Source organism: Urocampus carinirostris, chromosome 9, assembly GCF_059441175.1.
Source record: "Urocampus carinirostris isolate Australia breed hairy pipefish chromosome 9, RoL_Ucar_1.0, whole genome shotgun sequence".
Classification (NCBI taxonomy): Eukaryota; Metazoa; Chordata; class Actinopteri; order Syngnathiformes; family Syngnathidae; genus Urocampus; species Urocampus carinirostris.
In genome coordinates this window covers 37,256,635-37,277,698 of record NC_142357.1, presented here as the reverse complement: position 1 = coordinate 37,277,698, position 21,064 = coordinate 37,256,635, and the positions used below count along the sequence as shown (strand labels likewise).

The 21,064-nt window shown below is 40.6% G+C and overlaps 2 protein-coding genes across 2 annotated transcripts in view; one reads left to right on the top strand and one right to left on the bottom strand.

Moving 5' to 3' along the window:
• The window catches only part of insyn2b (inhibitory synaptic factor family member 2B), a 34,025-nt gene extending 16,761 nt beyond the window's left edge, over positions 1-17,264 (top strand). The window contains exons 3-4 of the mRNA XM_088343665.1: positions 10,180-10,254; positions 16,656-17,264. Coding sequence (XP_088199791.1) covers positions 10,180-10,254; positions 16,656-16,839 — 259 coding nt within the window. The 3' untranslated portion in view covers positions 16,840-17,264. The remainder of the gene's footprint in view (positions 1-10,179; positions 10,255-16,655) is intronic.
• dock2 (dedicator of cytokinesis 2) overlaps positions 1-21,064 on the bottom strand; it is a 167,325-nt gene that overhangs the window by 61,427 nt on the left and 84,834 nt on the right. Inside the window, exon 26 of the mRNA XM_088343674.1 lies at positions 20,455-20,550. Within this exon, the coding sequence (XP_088199800.1) occupies positions 20,455-20,550 (96 nt within the window). The remainder of the gene's footprint in view (positions 1-20,454; positions 20,551-21,064) is intronic.

The following is a 21,064-nucleotide window of genomic DNA, read 5'->3' as shown; positions in this document are numbered from 1 at the left end:
AGCCTGCAGTTTTTCATCTTTTTTTTTCCCGCAACCTTAATCGCGTTTGTGAGTAACGACCGCCATGTCTCCTCTTCCTCGTCTTCCGCCATCTGCTTTCACCCTGACAACCTGTCTAACACGCTGCTACATTGTTATGTGCTATGATTCATCTCTTTGCCCTGCCTATGTTCTGGCTCTTCACCTTCTAACTTGGCACAAGTGCGGTTGAAACTTATTTCTCCGCTGCAGTCTCGCCAGCTTGCTTAAACTTTACGTTCAACTTCCTTTAATGAAGAACCTCCTAGATTACTTAAAGTAGATCAATCCTGTAAAAACTAAGGCACAGCAATATGATCAGCTTCCCTGCATAATCGAGGGTGGAGATCAACCACAGTGACACAAACAGTGACCGCAAATAGAGAAACCCTGGCATTAGAAGCATTTTTCATTGCCAGCATTCAATAATGGACAAAATAGAACAACTCTGGCATTACAAGCATTCTACATCGCAAGCGTTCAATACTATTTAAAAAAAAAACACCCTGGGTATTATGAGAATTGCAAGTGTTCACTGGTGATCAAATTAAAATAACCCTGGCATCACAATCATCCTCCATTGCAAAAGTTCAATAATGATCAAATTAGAGTAAGCCTGGCATTATAATCATTCTCTATCACAAACATTCATTAATGATCAAAATAGACCAACCCTGGCAGTATAAGCATTCTCTATCACAAGTGTTAAAAATGATCTAAATAGAAAAAGCCTGGATTTCTAAGCATTTTTCATTGGCAGCATTCAATAATGGACAAAATACAACAACTCTGGCATTACAAGCATTCTACATAGCAGGTGTTCGATAATAATCAAAAAAGAACCACCCTGGTAGTATGAAAATTTTTCATTGCAGGTGTTCAATATTGATCAAATTAAGATAACCCTGGCATGACAATCATTCTCCATTGCAAAAGTTCAATAACGATCAAATTAGAGTAAGCCTGGCATTACAAGCATTCTACATAGCAAGTGTTCGATAATAATCAAAAAAGAACCACCCTTGTATTATGAGAATTTGTCATTGCAAGTGTTCAATAGTGATCACACTAAAATAACCCTGGCATCACAATCATTCTCTATTGCAAAAGTTCAATAATGATCAAATTAGAGTAAGCCTGGCATAACAAGCATTCTCTATCACGAACATTCATTAATTATCAAAATACACCAACCCTGGCAGTATAAGCATTCTTTATTGCAAGTGTTAAAAAATGATCTAAATAGAACAAGCCTGGAATTATAAGTATTCTTCATCACAAGCCTTCAGTGATCAAAAGATAACAAGTGTAGCACCAATTTAGGAAAATGTATAATAAACATAAAATGATCATCTTATCAATGGCCAAATATGACATCATAGTTATTAGCCCGACAGAAAGAAAGAGCTGATTGGTAGTCATTTTGCGCCACTCTGTTATATTTAATCACCCCCATTTATGCCCCTTGTCATAATACTGTATATTTTGATTTTCTATAGAAGTGGTACAACAACTCAGTCATGTCTCCTTTCAACCTTTCCATAATGTGGGCAAGGCATCAGAGAGCTTGGTCGAGATACGAGTGAAAGTATTTATGCTCCTCATAAGAATATATTTTGATTTTCTATGAATGTAGTAGCACAATTTTGTTGTGTAACATCTCTACCTCTCTGTAATATGATTGGGGCAATTTGAGAGCTTGGCCAAGATTATATTGGAAGCATTAGAATATATTTTGATTTTTGAAAGAAATAGTAGCACAACTTGGTCGTGTCTCCTCTTTACATCCTCATAATGCGCTTGAGGCGCTGGAGAGCTTGGCTTGTTAGAAAGATTCTAAGCGTTTATTTTTCTCATTTTAATATATATTGATTTTCAACAGAATTAGTAGCACACCTTGATCGTGTCGCCTCTCTCTCTCCATAACGTGAGTGAGGCACTGAAGAACTCGGCTTGTTAGAAAGATTCTTAGCGTTTATTTTTCTCATTATAATATATATTGATTTTCTACAGAACTAGTAGCACACCTTGGTCGTCTCGCCTCTATCCACAATGTGAGTGAGGCACTGGAGAACTTGGCTTGTTAGAAATATTCTCAGCGTTTATTGTTCTCATTATAATATATATTGATTTTCTACTGAATTACTAGCACACCTTGGTCATGTCACCTCTCTATCTCTCCATAACGTGAGTGAGGCACTGGAGAACTTGGCTTGTTGGAAATATTTTCAGCGTATATTTTTCTCATTGTAATATATATTGATTTTCTACAGAATTATTAGCACACCTTGGTTGTGTCACCTCTCTATCTCTCCATAATGTGAGTGAGGCACTGGAGAGCTTGACTTGTTAGAAAGATTCTAAGCGTTTATTTTTCTCATTTTAATATACCTGTATGTTGCATTTTTACAGAATTTGTAGCACACCTTGGTCGTGTCGCCTCTCTATCGCTCCATAACGTGAGTGAGGCACTGAAGAACTTAACCATACTGTATTCAGGTGCATGGCTAAGGATTTTAAGACAATTGTAATGTTCCTCAATAGAAACTATTTTGATTTTCTATATAAGTTGTAGCTTGGCTGTGTCTTCTCTCTATCTCTCAGTAATATAAGTCAGGCACTGGAGAGTGGAGGCATAATCAGTCGCATTGCTTATGATGTTGTGATTGCACAGGCTTCTGATCTTTATAGATTAAATCGAGTTCTGTTTTTCCCTTTTTCTGTCTTTTATGTTGGACTTCTGTGCGTGTATTTGCATCAGCACCAATTTATTCAGATTGATAGCTGCATGACCAAGTCTTTATTGACACTGTTGGATTTGATTATGTCTTTTGCTTTATTACTCGTATGTAGAACTAAGATTTTGACAGAATTTGATAAGGATGAGTGATCTACTTTTCATACCCAAGCATTTGAGTATTGGAGCACTTGTATAATATTTAGAAGTGACTTATTTTCACATAAACATATTTATAATCCTATTTATATGCACTGCAAAATCTTATGGTGCTCCTAACAATCGAAGACACACAAAGGAAGTATTTTTCGATCGACTGATATAGCTCTGGTTTCCAACACTAATTTTAGAGACGTGTTAACCGAAGCTGTATAATGTTATTGTAATGGTAACTAAAATAAAAACACACTGCACTAATTGGATCGTGCATATGTTTTTATAGCATATTTCAAGCAGTGTAAATAAATAATTTACCAGTTATCGTGATAGATCTCCAGAAGCACAATTTGGTTATTTAAAAAACATTTTTTTTTAAAGAAGGCTAATCGAACATAATATCCCCATATTTTTCTAAAAACAGACTTTCCAGCAGTTGCTAAGCGTGTCATCCCTACTGCAGTGTGGTGATTAATCTCCCCCTCAAGATAAAGGGACCTAATCGTTGAGGCGATCGTTGCCAGGTTTTCCCCAACGTAGCGTGTCCACCTCAATTCGTTTTTTTAAACACAGGAGTGCCCTCGTCCTCTCGCCGGGTAGACAGATGTCCCGCGCAGCAGGCTAATCCCTATCAGATTACATTTGCGAAATGCAATTAAATGTTTAAGGCTCTTGCACCAAGTGTGCAGGAGCTCCCGCCATGAGTGAGAAGAGATTTGGGACGTTCGTCCTTCTTGGTGTAAAAAGAGATTCTGCTGCGGTGCTCAGATAAAATAGAATATCAAGTATTGGTTTTGTTAACCCTCTTCTTGTGTTAGCTTTTGGGTAACACGCCCCATGTTAGCGTGTCAGTGGATGTGATGGGATTCTAGGTTTGAATCCCTGCAGCGTGTGCAGAGTATGGTGGATGGGTGGTTCATGAACCGCGAGTCGTTGTGTGTGTTGATGATGCAAGCGGTGATGTTTGAAGCCCCGCAAAGCTGTGGCTGATTCATGACTGATTCAGAAAACGATTCGCTACGTTTGACTGTAGTTTGAAACCAAAGCAGCAAAGTCACGCTGTGGAATCCTTTTAACTCTGCTTGACTCCCAAAACTTCGGAGAAAGATGTCTGAATGCGCCAAGCATGTTATACATTGCTCCGTCAGAAGGATGGCGTTATCAAGGGAGTGATTCATCTTAAAAGCCCCTAAGCGTGTGTGTGAAGCATTTCCCTGCGAGGCTTCATTTTTGGCATTATTACCCGGAAACTTAGTCAGCTGTAAAATATGCTAATATTGGGCTTACATCACCCGTTTTTTTTTCATCTTTTGCTTACCTTTGTGGGCCTCTTTATCCATGTAAATATTGCTTTTTCTAATTTAAGTGTGGGTCTTTGAGCCTTTTTCTGGCAACATACCACTTAATTTTGATTTGAAAACATGGTAAATCAAGATAATTATTTAAATAAATAAGGGGTTGTCTGTAACCTGTCTATTATTGAGAGGTATTATAATACATCTGCTTGATAATCTTTAGTTTGTTTTATTGTAGTAATATTACCTATACGGAAACATATGTTGGCCTGGAGAGGGATGGGCGCCACAAGGCTGTACTTACCCAAGACCCACTAAAAGAAAATGGTGCCTCTTTCTACCATAGTGGTTAAGGGTTCCAACCAACCAACATACTAACCAATATAAATTATGTCACGGTTGCCATGGCGCCTAATCGGCCCCGCCCATTTGGGCCAGCTGCGGCTCGTTGACTGATTGGCTTCCCTCCTATTTAAGCTCAGTGCTCTCACTCACCCTTTGTCAGTCCGTCAACGAACCTCAGCACCAGTAAGACGTGTGTTTTGACTCTGTCCAGTTCCCTGCTTGTGTTTCCTTTCCGGTATCGTTCCCGTCTATTTTGTCCTTTTTAATATCGATCTCCAGTTTTGTTCCCGTCTATTTTGTCCTGTTTAATATCAATCTCCAGTATTTATCCCGTCTATTTTGTTCTGTTTGATATCGATCTCTAGTGTCTGGTAGCGCTCCCGTCTAGTTTGTCCTGTTTATTATCGATCTCCAGTGTCTGGTATCGCTCCCGTCTATCTCGTCCTGCTTGTTATCGGACTCCAGTCTCCAGTGCCTGATATCAATCCTTTCTGTCCCGTCCTGTGCGGTATCGACCCCATCTGTCCGATATCTGCTCGTGCAATTGGTATCGATCTCGTCAGCCTCTGGCTTCCTGTCGTTCCATGCCAGACTGCTGCCTTACGTCTTCCGCTCAACAAACGCCGAATCACTGGCGTTTGGGTTAATGTGCATGACTGCCCCATTTCCCGTAAAATAAAGCTTGTGTGAGAAATGTCACGCATCTGGGTCCTCCTCCTGTTTCGTTCCTTGACAAGTTAATAATAAAAAAATTTAAAAAAATCCATTTTTTTTTCTCTTGCAGCGTAATCCGTGTAAATCTGTAAATTCCAGATAAAGTTTGTTGTGGCATCACCAGCTATCCAGGTTTTGATGCCATACTCCCCTGGATTTCTTTCATCTGAAAGGCCTAGAGTGACATTGTTACCCAAAAAATACTCAGCAACTTACCGGCTCTATACTAAATATGCATTACATGTCGTGACAGGTTTTTGTTTTATTTTTGTGCAGATATACTGGCAAAATGGCAAATTGAGAATGTGCTCAAGCTCACATGAATGATTTTATGTTGATTGATAGTCTACTCATGATTTCAGTTTTGGCGGTAGTTGATGTTTTATAATCTTGATTTTATAGCCGGGTCGAAACCGACACTAATACTTAAAATGCACTGTAATGATTTCATCACGGATTTAGGAATATGCCGATATGCAATGGCTAAACTACTTCCCACAATGCCTTTCTTTTCATTTAATTCTGAATCTCTTGTGCTATGGAAAGATTTGCGAGTGAGTTATTGTTGTAATTTCTGTAATTTCTGTACTGTAATATTGTATAATGCACCCATACTTATTCTTATTTTATGTTGTTGAAATATCTATATTCCTAAGAAAGTCAAGAGGTTTTATTGAAATTTTTGGGGGGGGATTTTAATAGCCATTGGAAATGCAAAACATGGGAAGAAAGGACAGACTAACAACTTAAAAACGTGCTAATTCTTGTAATGGAACCTATACGTGAAATACCTTGGATAACTTTAAGAGGCTATCCAGCCTTCACATTTCTAAAAGACGATACCAACGCAAAACTGATTCAATATTGCAAAAACGAATTGCATTAAATATGCTCAGATACCTTAACCCTAACTGTGAAAGACTGAGAACCAAGCTTATGTTAGATCAGGGATTTTCAAAGTGAAAGTATGAAATCCAGAATCTGCCTGCGAGGCAAGCGCCTGACTTTTGAAATGTTGAACGTTTATTTGACTATAAACCTAATTGAACCCACGAACACAACAAGAAATATATTGCAATATGCTCATATAAATACTGCAACATTTTCTTATGGCTCTGTCAGTAATATTTCATTTTTGACAGCACACAAAAACACAATTTCTTTTTATAAAAATGTTTAGCTCCCCTAAAGCGATGATAATACAGATACTAAAGCTAATAGCTTACTGTTAAAGCTAAATATGTTCTCACTACCTAATTATTTTGTGGTTTATTATGTGCATTACGTTTCAATTTTTCAACTTTTTCATTGAAAAGATCGATGCTAGAAGCTGCTTTAGCAATGCTAGCCATTATTTTTCAGGCACCATCACTACCTTACAATTTCTGTTTTACCAAACGTGAGATAAATTGAATCCAAAGAAAAACATAGCAATTGTACATCATTCACTCTGTTGTAACATTTTTTTAATATACAGTGGTACCTCTACTTACAAATGTAACCCGTTCTGGGAAAAGCTTTGTAACCTGAAACATTTGTTTGTAGAGACCCCTTTTGAATGTAGATGCGCTAATCCGTTCCAAGCCCCGCAAAAGTATTTATTTTGGATACATCCTAAAAGACCATTGGAACATAAAACAAATATATGTTCAAATTAGATGACCGCACACTAAAGTAAAATAAGAGGCTGATTCTGTTAAAAAAAAAAAAAGAATAAAGGAAATAATGAAAATATTCATCTATTTTTTAACTTAAACTGGGGACACGAAAGGCATGCCTGGATTAACGCATACGCATCGGTTTGCCAGATAGAACACTGGGAGCGGCGAAAGGCAGGGCATACTGAACTGCATTTCTGACTTTGTATCCTGAAACGCCTTTGTAACTAGAGGCAATATACCCCTTTCAGGTACTCTGTAGCCTGAAACATTTGTATTTTGAGACATTTATAGGTAGATGTACCACAATCAAATCAAGAGCAAAAATGTATTAAAACACTGGAAATCATAAGACAATTTATTGACAGTTGTAATGGAATTAATAAATTGGTTCTTCAGTGCAATTGATAGAATATATGCTACCAGAAGAGAATAAAAACGCTTGTCCGAAAAATAGTAGTTTGGGCACACAAAAAAATTTTTGTTAATGTGGTATAGTGGGGATAAGACAGGCCGAAAAAAAGCATCTTACTCCAAAGTGAGTATGTCCTAAGGCGGGGTTGCCATATCCCTAGGTTCTCCTGTATTTATGTCGGAATTCAGAGGCATACCCCAAGAGACGATTATTAAAATACCTTGCAGAGATACGTGTCCGTCAAAACATCCTGATTAAGATTCCAATCCAGTCTAAAAAGATGGAGGAACAGCTTCTTAAGCCTCGGGGATTTTGTTTGTGTGTTGGATGCAAAATCATGCAGTCTCTTTGAGATGGATGAGCCGAGCTTAGGATACCCACCGCTCAGGCTACCTTCCATCCATTCTAATTATAAATACTTTGTGGTTCTTGGATAAAAGTGTACAGGGGATATTCAGGAAGTCTACGTCATGCCAACAAAAAGACATAAGTCTTTCTGTTTTTTTGGGGACAAAACTCCTGTTTAACAATCTCACATCCAGAGATCGGTAAGCCTGGCGTGCTATTTCGGGCCCTACAACAAAGAAACCCAGCGGTGTGCACCGCCGGGAGGTGCAGAGAGCAAAGAGGGTTGTGACATGACGAGTTAGAGAAAGGGAAATGACATCCAACATGAGTTGTTTATGTGTCATTTTGTGAGTGTCTCATATATCAGTTCAATACCAATCCCAGGTATTATTACGAGCCCCTCTCATATTTTATTGATTGCATCATTCAGGAAAGACTATATAGTAGACACCCGTTTTATGGTTTCCCTAGTTAATGATGTTTTCAAGTTAGAATGTTGAATACAATGTTTTTTTTTACCTATTGCAGCATCGGTACACACATATCTCCCTTTTTTTAAGATAAATAAAATTCAGGAAAAAAAAATCTAAAATAGACACCTGGATTACAGTGTCACTGGTTTACAATATTTTCCTGTTACGACGTGGAATACAATTTTCTTTTAAAAAATTCCAAGCATTGATACTAGCATATCCCATTTACTAAGATTCATGACTTTTAGGAAATACTGTACAGTAGACCCCAGGGTTATGGTGTCATTAGCCTATGATGTACTGTCACGGGTTGGACCAAGAAGCAGGAAGTCGGAACTCATATGCGTAGACCATCTGTCACTTTAATTAGGAAAGAAGAGTTGTCCAACACACAAACGGACCAAAAGACAAAACAAAACAGGTTTAAAGGCAATCAAAATTACAAACTAGGCATTACTCAGATCCAACAGGCATGAACAGGTCTTCAACAAGGTAAAGCAATGGTCTGGCAACGGGCAGTCCCAAAAGGAGTGTTTAAGTACTCCAAAAGCAATCAGTCCAATGCGTCTCAGCCGGTGTCAAGGGGCGGGGCCAGCTGGGCGCCATGACAACCGTGCAGGAAATGACATGTACAGTCAAATACAATGTTTTTACCTATTGCAGGCATTGGTAGTAACCTATCTTAATGATCATAGATTATCCAGTAGACCCTGGGTTATGGCGTACTTCATTCTGGTATTTTTGCATAATGCTGTTGAAAACAATGTTTTATAACAATTCCAGGCTTTGGTTAGCCTTTCCGAAATCATTATGCAAGAGACCCCCGGTTACAGCGTCTCTAGCTTACGATGTTATCAGGTTGCAACAGAGAATATGCTTTTTTTAAATAATTCCAGACATTGATATAAGCCATCTCATTCGTCATAGTTGAGGACCTTCAGGAAAGACAATGCTGAAGACCGCCATGTTATGGCCTCCCTAAATCATGATGTTTTCACGTTATGGAGTGAATTTGTTTTCCCAAATTCCTGGCATTGGTACTAGCCTAACTCATTTATAAGGATCATAAATCTTAGAAAAGACTGTAGAGTAGTTCAATGGGATACAGAGATCGATACTTGCAACATTTTTACTTTACAGTGTAGAATAAGAGTTTTGGGCCCCTCTCGAAGGCATTACCCCTACTATATGACATAAATAAAGTATTGCATGTACCACAAAACAACCAAAATTCTAACTTTGTGGAGCTCATGCGTATGACGAGATATGTCTCTAAGATGCTTGTTTGCCATTGGTCGACATCATATAAGATACAGGTTTGCTATTGGCTTGCATCACAGATTTAGGAATATACCGATATGCAATGGCTAAACTACTTCCCACAATGCCTTTCTTTTAATTTAATTCTGAATCACTTGTGCTATGGAAAAATTTGCGAGTGTGTTATTGTTATTTCTGTAATTTCTGTATTGTAGCTATTCGCTATGGCTCCAAAGGCTTGCAGTATTGCTAAAGGGAGAAACGAAAACATGATAACTAGGGAAAGGAGGTTTGCAATTATCAAGAATTTTGAAGAAAGCACACACATTGCTACTCTCGCTAGGTCTTATATGAAGTACTGGGGAATGAGGAGGCATTTGCGAATTACCATCACTCTGGTCAATCCTGGAAGGGGGATTACCACATGTGAGGTCCTTTCTCAAGGTTTCTCTTTTTTCCCTCACACTGAGGTTTTTGAGTTGTTCCTTGCCCGCATGCTGGTTTAAGATCAGGTAATTGTGCAATTTTGTAATTGTAATCCTGTGCAGTCCTTTGAGACATTTTTTGTGATTAAGGGCTATATAAATAAATGTGACTTGACTTGACCATCAATGTCTGTCCTCCAATATGGGACAATTTCACCATACGATCCCCACCTTATGCCATAACCGGGTGTCTACTGTATATGGATTTTATCGAAACAGGACAATAGAATCTGATTCTCTGCGATATTTTAAATGTTTGTATACTCTTTCTACAGTCGGAGTTCATACAGAACCGGTCAGGACATTAACAACTGTCCCACCTGCCAAAAGACGGCCTGCATCATCTACAGGTAACGACACTATAATTTGTTCCCTTCTTGAGCTTGCTTTTTTTTCTTCAAATAAAATATGGTAAAGGGATGGATGGGTAATTACAAAGTCATTGATAATAAAGTCTTGTCTCATCATTGAAAATCAAAATCTGAGTGATGTGAAGCGCTCTAATAGACAATCGCATGCAAATCGGATGTAAGAACATTAAAAGAACCGATCATCCGTGCTCGTTTTTGTAGCATACGTGTAATAACTTTGTTAGCCTGGAAAATTTTGTGCAGCTTAAGAGCGTGTTTTCATAGTCCCGGTACAACATATACCTGCTAATCCCCCCCTCATTATGCAAATGAGCAGCTTCTCCACCTAATTTGCATTCCAAGTCACAAGTTACAGCCTGAATCCATGAGCCCGTTATAATAAAAAGGTTTTATCATTCTGGCCATGCGAGTATCTACCACGGAGTCCGATGTCATCGGCACAAATGCAACATAAAATGTGAATTAACCCCAAAAAACAGATTAATTAAATCAGAATGTATCCATGTAGCTCTTTTCGGGCCACGAGGCCTGCAATGGTGATATATAATGGCCTGTCACGACCAGCACAAAGGGTAGACCCAATCGCGTAACGTTTCAATTTATTGAGATAAGGAGGAAAGGCAGTGCCCGCGATCCGATGCTCCCTGGACGCAGGAAGCAAGCCGCTCACAAAATCGGAACGTGTTCCGAATGCGGAAGTGGATCTTCCGGACTGGGAGATCGTGGTGTCGAAGACGGAAAAAAAAAAGGTCGATAGCCGGGACAGGAGATCAAAAACGTGGTCGGGCTCAAAAACGGTCGTAAGCCAGGACCGGAGACCAAAAAGTGGTCCGGGTCAAAAAACAGGTCGTAGCCGGAGACGAACGGGGAAATCAGGAATGGATGGAGAACGGGTGCAAAAAGCGGGACCGATGGGAGTCAAAGTGCTTGCCTTGTAGAAACAGAGGTTCGCTGACGGACTGACAACCGGCGAGTTAAAGGACTAAGCTTAAATAGGATGGGGAACCAATCAGGTAGCCAGCAGCAGCTGGCGCCAAACGAGCGGGCACAGGTGAAAGTCATGAGTCATCATGACATGGGCAAAAACTATTAAGATTTTTAAAATGGATCTTAATATAATCCGTAGAGCAGGGAATAACAAAATCTAACAAAAAGAGATAAAAGCACTTTAAAAATCATTCCTGGAACGCACGTGGAGCCAACATAGCAATTTTAAAACTCCTACCCCTGGGCCCTGTTAGCAAACCGAATATTATTTTTTTGGGGGGGTGTCTGGAGAGCAAGGAATTACAAATATCTAATGTAGAGGTTTTAGAAAAATACAACTGTCATGATTACTGATGCAAATCACCTGTACCCACTGGCGGTAACTGCCTCAGACTCTGATTGGCTCCATGTCACTATTTAAATCCACGTCTATCTGTCACCCATTGTCAGTCTGTCCGCGAACCTCAGTTTACACTAGGAAAGCCTTTTTTCGAACCTGACTCACACCTGCTTTTTGCTCCCGTCCGTCCCCCGGCTTCAACCCTTTTTTAATCCTGATCATATCTACTCTCCCGTCCCGGCTTTCTACCTTTTTTGTCCTCGACCACGTCTACTCTCCCTTCCTGGCTTACGACCGCGACCAAGTTTTTGCTCCCCTGTCCCGGCCGGATCACCGGATCGTGAGGGCAACCCTTTCCTTTCTTCCAATAAAACTGAGAGAAACTTAACGCAAGTGGGTCCTGTCTCCATCTGGTCCTGACAACAACAGAAGCGCTGTGTTTGCTGAAGAGAAAAATGGGCGTGGTCTGGCTATATTCTTTAAATAATAAACAATCACTTGCTACATTCTTTGTGGAAAGTCCAGGGAGCACGGAATTACAGAAATCAAAACAAAAGGAGACAAAATCATTCATTAGCAACTCTGTAGTTGACTGAGAGGAAAATGCATGAAGTCAGACTATATTTCCCAATTGTTAAAACACAATTGCTTGGAACATTTTGTGGAGAAAGTCCCAGAGAGCCGGTAACTACAATATTCTAACCGATGTTATTACACAGCTAAAATAATATAGTGAAAGAAAATCCAGTCGGGCACAGCTGGGATTGAAACAACTCTCATGATTTATGCCTTAAAAAGGGTTTTTTGAAGACAGACACAGAGGCCGGGAGATATTTTGCTTCACTGCTCTTGATTAAAGTCAGTGAATGGAGAATAAACTTTTGACAGTCCCTCTGTTTGGACAGAGAGGGACAGAAATTTAATGTATTTTATAACAAGAGAGAGAGCATAAATCGGAAAAAAATATTCAAAGGCTGATGAAGTTGTGGGGATGAAGTTTAGTGGAGTGTCTAGTCTGCGTCTCCGTTCTGAGATGATTTATTGAAGAGAATCATCCTTGGCCATTAGAGTTGTAAAACGTGTCCCTTCACCCTCGATATGGTATTCAGAGTGCAGAGACCTCTTCCTTGTCCCTCTTAGAAGCTCACTCAGCCTCTCTTCCCCACTCCACTAACTGCTTTTTTGAGGACACGGCATTCCTTGTTCACTTGTTTGCTGACCTGAGATACGTAAAAGTGAGCTTTTAGAGAGATGGATTTTTAAGAGCTGCATCCATCTCAGCACCTCACTTGAATATTCTTACAGGTCAGGCCGAATAACCTTTCATTTTCCACTCTTCTATAGCAGAACACCGAACAATGAAATTTTATATGCCTTATCTGTTTTCACTGCTTTGCAATTGTTTTTGGGTCTTGTCGCATAGGATGACATGGCTGACATCTGTTTTTAGAAATGTAGCTGAGTAACTTTGATCATTAATGCATGCTTTATATTATACTAAAGTAAAAAGTAATAGGAGGGCTTCTCCTTTCAGGGCAAGAAAGCGATTTAGAGAGCAGCTGTCTAGATGCACGCTAGTATTAAGTATCCACTTGAGCCAGGTCGCCACAATGAAATATAAACGACCCAAATGTAGCAGTTTCCTATGGGTTGTAACTCCAGGTCATCCGTGAAAATGGCTTTGGTAAGATATAGGCTCGGCAGGAGTGGTTTTAAGGAGGCGTAAGCCAAGCCGTAGCATCAGCCCGGGCTTGCAGCCTGTACAGTCTTGCTATCTCTCATGACACCGCATCAGTCACTTCCTGGACCCGATAATAATGTACAAGGCACTTATTTGTGATCACCCTTTATTTGCTCTCTTTAGATTCTTTAGAGTTCGATTTAATTTGTGAAATACTTTTCAATGTTACAAGCCACTAAAAGCTAGCTGTCTGCATTTGTTTTGGATGGAACTATTGACCAGTTGTCACTGTTGCCATGGCGCCCAATTGGCCCCGCCCGTGTGGCACCAGCTGCGGCTCGTTGACAGATTGGCTTCCTTTCTATTTAAGCTAAGTGCTCTCACTCACCCTTTGTGAGTCCGTCAATGAACCTCTGCGCCCGCAAGACGTGGGTTTTGACTCTGTCCAGTTTCCTGTTGGTATTTCCTGTCCGATATTGTTCCCATCTATTCTGTCCTGTTTAATATCGGTCTCCGGGTTCGTTCCTGTCTAGTTTGTCCTGTTTAATTTTGATATCCAGTTTTGATATCAAACCTGCCCAGTATCTGCTCGTGCAATTGGTGTCGATCTTGTCAGCCTCTGGCCTCCTGTCATTCCATGCCAGACTGCTGCCTTACGTCTTCGCCCAACGATCGCCGAATCACTGGCGTTTGGGTTAACGTGCATGACTGCCCAATTTCCCATAAAATAAAAGCTTGTGTGAGAAACGTCACGCATTTGGGTTCTCCTCCTGTTCCGGTTCTTGACACTAGTGCGCCCACCCTGCTCTGAACTTCATTCTCAAAATGGATACATTTCATCAGAGCCTCTCTTTTTCCTGAAATCAATAGCCAAATAATTGGCGTTGACCTTCTCTGAGTACCCCAGCCAACCCCCAGTCACACCTACATAACCTTGAAGTCAAGGAAGGAAATCAGTACGATAATCAATCGGGGGTTGGCCCAGTCTCACCTCCAGCAAATGATTTCCATCAGTTCCAACAAAGCAAGTTCCTTTGACATGGATATCAAAAAACCAAATAAGGGTAGCATGAAATTGATAAGGCTTTTTGTTTATTCCCCCATTATAAACTGAAGTGGTGCTACGAAAGGTTGGACTATTTTAATAGAAGCCCTTTGAGATGAATTTGTCAATTGATTATTTATTCAAATAATATATTGACTGGGCAGCACGGTGGCACAGTGGTTAGCGCATGTGCTGCACAGTTCTAAGGTCTTGGGAACCTCCTGTGTGGGTTCAATTCCAGCTACCGGACTTACTGTGCGGAGTTTGTGTGTTCTCCCCGTGGTTGCGTGGGTTTTTGAGTGAAAACTGAGTAATACATGAGAGGTTTTATATATTGTTAAAATAGAAAAGAGGTCGGCAACAGGTATCAGGCAGGAAACGGGGAAAAACAGGTCGATGGCCGGGACGGAGGAGCAAAAGCAGAAACGGGTCCAGAAAAAGGTCGGCAACATGTATTAGGCACGAAAACAGGGCGGGATAATGTCGGAGAGTACAAAAGCTTGCCTAGCTGAGAGCATAGGTTCGCAGACGGTCTGACGGCTTCCTTTCGGAAGACAGGAGTTTACAAAGAGTTCAACAGCCAATCAAGTCCTGTGGCTGTTGGCACCAACAGGGCAGCCGCAGGTGCCCCGGATCATGACAATTTGATAAGAACATTGAGAATTTGAGATAGCCTTTAGGAATCTGGTCTTTGTTCTGCCAGAGTTTTTGCACCAAATGGGACCTCAAAATCTTGGGTCAACCGGTTGACTTTAGAAAAACATCCCAAAATGGGAGATAGTGAATCCAGATTAGTTCAAGGAGAAGTCAACAGGGAATCTGAAACAGAGGGGCTGCATTGTCTTAGGGGATGGCCCAAAAAGGGACAAACAACCTATATAATGTAAGCCCTGAGAAACTCTTGAACAATGCACCATTTTTTACTAAGAGATGATCTTACATTGGAATTGTTATGTCATTAACCACAACACTTCCTGGTCAGAAGATCTTGTTAAGTTGAGTTAAGAGGACTTGCTGGTACTCCATTAAACCGAGACATTGCCTTCCAAGCAAGCATCATCATAAAATCAAGATCTCACTCTGTTATAGACCAGTAGGGCAGGGTTCTTAGCTAGTGATCATTCCTTTTTTGGTTACACTTGGTGATCATTTTGTTACTAATTTGCGCAAATGGCACCCAATTTTATATGCATTTCCAAAATGACAGCTTGTTATATTATTACTATTATTGGGAATTATCAAAATGTTCCGTTTACCAAATTGTTCGAATTAGTTATGTGACTCCAGTAACCAAACACAACCTACGTTCACCCGACAATTTATGCGCGCTCGTTTCTTGAAGGAAAATGAACAGGAAAGCCGACATTTTCACACGGGGGGAAGATTTGTTTTCCTTAACAATTTAACTAAGTGTACTCCATCAAAGACGGCCGAAGTGACGTTGGCGCCCTCTTCTGAAGTCCTTTAGCTTTCTCCTATTGGCCATCTTCTCCCCGCATAATGGTGTGCCAGCTCCTCCCATGGGCGTGCCAAGGAAGCCCAACATGGGCTTCACAATCTCATAGACGAGCGTCATGATGTCTGGCTTCCTCAAAACAACACCGGGCCTTTCTGGGTCAACAGCGTCTGGGTGTGCTGATTATCTTATCAGCAGTACGTCCCGTTCCTGTAAACAACATCTTCCACTAGCCTGCCCTGACCTTTCACTGCTCATTGAATAAGGGCACAGTCAGTAAATAACTATAGCATTAAACTCAATAAATGTAACTTGTATTCAATCTTATAAAATCCTTTATAGTCAAATGTATAAAATCCTTCGTTATGTTGTTACTATCTTATTGCCAGGTTAATTATTGGAAGTAGGGTTATATAGACTCAGTCAACCACAAAAAAAATCATTTTACAAGAAAATCACAATGACCCAGAACTGGTGAGCTATTTTCAGAACAAGTCTGAAGGCACCTCAGCTGTCCTCAGGGGGCATCCTGGTGCCAGTGTGTACCATGTTGGAGACCACTGCTCTAGAGCATGAGATCCAGTTCGGAATGAACAAATGGATACAATTTTATCCATGAATCAATACAGTGTTCCACGACAGTGTCAGCGTCATTTTTTGATTAGAAATAAAATCTTCTAACCCACTTGAGTCAACTGAGCCTTCTTTCATCCCCAGCCAGTGTGTCCGATGTCGTTCCGGAGGGCATCCGACCAACAGAATACACTACATTCTTTTAAGATATATATTCTTTATCTTTCTCTAGCAACGTAAGTCTACATTTCCAACATCGCTTAATGTCCACCTGAACGTCTCTCTTTCCCTTTTTCAGTGTGGAGCACGACTTCCGTCAGCAGGAAGGACGTTTCCAGGGGGTGATGGAGTCACTGGAGGGCGAGTATGACGTGCCAGCACCTCTTCCGACCAAAGCCACCTTGGCCACGTCTCAGGCCAGCCGGACCAGCGCCAAAGCCCGCGTTAAGAAACTCCGCAAGAAATGTTTCTGGTGGCTCTGATAGTAGCACGGCAGCCTCTGAGGGTGTCCTCCGGAACAGAATTTTGGAATAAGATGGAATTTACTGTGAAACTAGAACTTCTTGAATATAACTGGGCGACGGTTTGAAGTTCAAAGGAGTTGCTCAACTTCCAATTGATTGCACACTAGAATTAATACTGTAGACCCCCGGGAGACATGTTTATGGTCTGGACTAAGTTGTTTTCGGCCCTTCTTTATGGTATTTCCCTATAAGAAGACATCACCAACCAATTATTTAGCCTGTCCAAAAACTTATGTTACGTCTCTTAGGTTGATTGGTACGCGAAACGTCATATAAAATGCTGACCTGCCATTGGCTGAACTACCTCCCACAATGCCTTTTTCTTTATTCAGTTCAAAATCTCCTGTGCTTCATAAAGACTTGATCTTTGCGAGTCTGTGCAATATTGTATTTTTGTCCTGTATTTATTCGCGATGGGTCCTAAGGCCTGATGTAATGCTAATGAGTGAGAAAAAAACATGCTGACATAGAATCAAAGCTTGTGAATATCAAGAAATTTGAAAAGGACACACAACTTTGCTAGTCATTGATACAAAAGTGTATTTTTTTTACTCATTTTACAAGATTTGGGCTCTGCCACTTGTAATAGTATAACAGAAAATCAAAATATGTCGACCATGGAAACGAAGTTTCCAAAGAAGGCAAACAAATCTCTAATTTTGCTATGTTGCATGGCCATAAAATAGCGACGATCATGACTATTTTGGAAAACAACAAAGTAATGAAAGTAGCAAAGTCTTTAAAGGGCATCGCAATGCCTGCAAATGGAAAAAAGTGCAAGTGAAAAATCAGTTTTAATCTTGATCTCCCGTCTCCTTCCCTTCCCTCCCTTGCATTCACCTGCTACTCCACCGTACCAGCTCAAATCATGTCACACCAAAGATAAAAAAAATATATTTTTTTTCTTTCCTTGTATATATATTTCCTATGTTACTTAGTCATATACACGTATATCACACATAAGTAGTGCTTCGTATTTCTATTCCTCGCAATACAACAACTTCACTTTGGCTTCCCCGTCTCGGAATGTCGTAACCCTGGGGTCTACTGCAATTATTTTGTCGTCCAAAAATGAAACCTCTCTTCCCATTTCATAGCAAACAGATGGAGTATCGACTCACATTGCCACTTGGCGAGGAGTTGGTTCCGGGAGAGGCATCAAAAGGATGAAAATATACAACAATGTGTCATTTTTGGCGAGAAATAATACGGAAAATCCCAGGGATTGAACAGCCTAATGTTGATATGCCGCTTCGGAAGTATGTCAAATGTAGCAATGAGCGAGGACGTGCAGAGGAACTCGATGGAGTAATTAAAGGACAGCCTGCTGGCTGTAAAGTGATGGAAATGAGAATATATTAAGAGACAACAAAGATGGAGTAGCTGATCCCGCACTGACAGGCTTCCTTACATTATTAACATTAGGGTTAATGACTCATTGATTTTGTTAAACGTCCCCATTGCAAGGTGCTACCAAGGCTCAAACAGGATTCCTACGCTGCAAAAAAATATCTTTCCCAATTGATGGAAAATATTGCTCATTTTAAGTGAGATTTCTCTCGTACCATGTTGTTTTAATGCAATAAAAACAAATCGTGCTTAAGTGAAGCAAAATATCAACCAGATGGTTATTTATACAGTGGAACCTCGGTTTTCGAACGCCTCTCGGTTCGAACAAATCGGTTCTCGACCCAAAATTTCGAGAAATTCTTGCTTCGCTTTTCGTTCAAAAAATCGGAGTTCGAACGCCGGTACGCTAGCGGCGTACGGGTGTAGATTGCCCCCACCCCTCGTGAAGAACTGTTGTCACGTGAGCGCACACTCCTTTTTGCTTTCGTTTTTAATATCGGTCAACGGAGTGTTTTAACCCCTAATTATGCCTCGGAAGAAAGTCGGTGCAAGCAGTAAAGTTGCTACAGGTGAAAAAAGAAGAGTAGTGCGTACAACTATTGCATTTAAGAAAGAAATAATAGCAAAATATGAAGAAGATGTTTCCCTTCTTTCGAGGGAATAAAGCATGGCTTCTGCAGACCACCACAAAGGTAAGAAATCCTATTCATAATTCTTTTCATTATCCTTCAACCGCTCACCACTTGTTGTGGAGACCAGGGTGCTAAATGACGTGTAAACGACCTGATTTTCTTATTTTTACACGTTCATGTTAGCGTAATCTTTCGTACGGAAAATTACGCTAACGCGAACGTACGATTAGCCTGGGTTAGCTTCATGTTTACTTTCATGGTAAACGTTCAGGGTGTTGTAACGGATTGAAACGATTTTACATGACTTTTAATGGGAAAAACGATTTTCGGTGATCGACCAAATCGGTTTTCGAACAGGGTTCTGCAACGGATTATGGTCGAGAACCGAGGTTCCAAGGTATATACAAAAAATTGATCCAGATTACAAATACCACAAACTCAATATGAAGTTTCATTCCTTAAAGAGACAGTGTGTGTTATTCGACCACGAGATGTCACTGTATGGTGCGTTGCAACGGAAGACGAGTGCTAAAAAGCACAATGATGTAGAAACACAATGCATACTCAAAGTGACCTAAAAGCAGGATTTTTTTGCCCGGCCTTTTGGGGGGTTTTGGTACCCGTAGCAGCACGATGGCAGACACTTATGTCAGGTCTCTTTTGAAACATAATGTAAAATAAATGGATTTTTTTTAATCTATGAGTAGTTTGTAAGAATGCTAGCTCTTTGATACTTCAGGCTTATTATTCAAATGAATATTGTTTTTTTAATGAATGCAGTTTTTTTGTTTACCTCTCAGAGGCACTGACCAATAAATCCTGTCCCTTTACATGGAACTTAAAAAAATTGTGATGATTACTGATCTGACTCAGCTGTGCCCGCTCATTTGGCGCTAACCGCCGCGGGTTCTGATTGGCTCCCTGTCACTATTTGAACTCGGTCCTGTCAATCCTCTTTTGTCAGTCCGTCTGCGAACCTCAGTGTATAATAGGCAAGACTTTTTCAACCCCGACTTCCACCTGTCCCACTTTTGCTCCCATCTGTCTCTGGCTACGACCCTTTTGATCCTGACCATGTTGCTCTCCCGTCCCGGCTTACGACCAGTTTCTGACCCCGACCACGTTTTTACTCTCCTGTCCCGGCTATCGACCTGTTTTTCCGTCCTTGACACCTCCATCGCTCGCTACAGAAGATCCACTTCCATGTACGAGAGCGGCCTTGCGAACACCGGATCGTGGGCGCAGCCCTTCCTCTTTCCTTTAATAAAACTTGTGGGTAACGCAATTGGGTCCTGTTTCCGTTCTGGTCCTGCCAAATATTCTCAATTCAAACTTAATTTCTATAACAACTGTCATTGTTTAGCCCTTGGGCTGTATGCCTGTTGTTCCATAGAGGGAAAAAAAAAGAAAACTGACACCCCAAATATATATATTTTTGTGTCTTCAAAACAGTTGCTTTATCTGTACAATGTGAGGACAATTCTGCACAAAAAATACCCTGAATTGAGTCAAAATTTGCTTCTAATTGGCAATATCATTGATTTATTTTGAAGGGTACGTAACAACACACAAATATTTGTTTTTTACTCACAATTAGCGCATGCTCTCTGCCCATTGTGATGACCGTCTGGTTGATGATCCTCAGCAAAGAAACCACAACGTCTTGTATGTGTTGAAACGTTTCACCCTGATGACAAAATCGTGCAAAAGAGAGACAAAATATCCATAAGATAAACAAGAAACAAAAATAAAGGCTCACCTGCAATAACGCAGCAAGATTCAGGTATTTCAAGTCCCTTGGCCACATGCCTGGTGTTAACAGGCATACGCCAAGGAAACTAGGCCAACGTTTTTAGGAAAATCTTAAGCTTCAACGACACTGTTTTGAGTGAAATCTGAGTAATACATGAAAGGTTTTATATATTGTCAAAATAGAAAATCAAACCCTCTTCCTTTCCGTAATTAGAACTAAACGGCAGATGGGTGGTTAGTGTGTAGCACTACAGTGCAGAGGTTCAGGGTTCAAGTCCAGCTACCCCAGCCTCCCTAGGTGTAGTTTGCGTGTTCTCCCCGTGTCTGCGTGGGTTTCCTCCCACATTCTAAAAGCATGCATGTTAGGTTAATTGGACGGTCCAAATTGTCCCTAGGTGGGAATGAGCCAGTGAGTTGTCTGTCCTTGTGTGCCCTGTGACTGGCTGGCA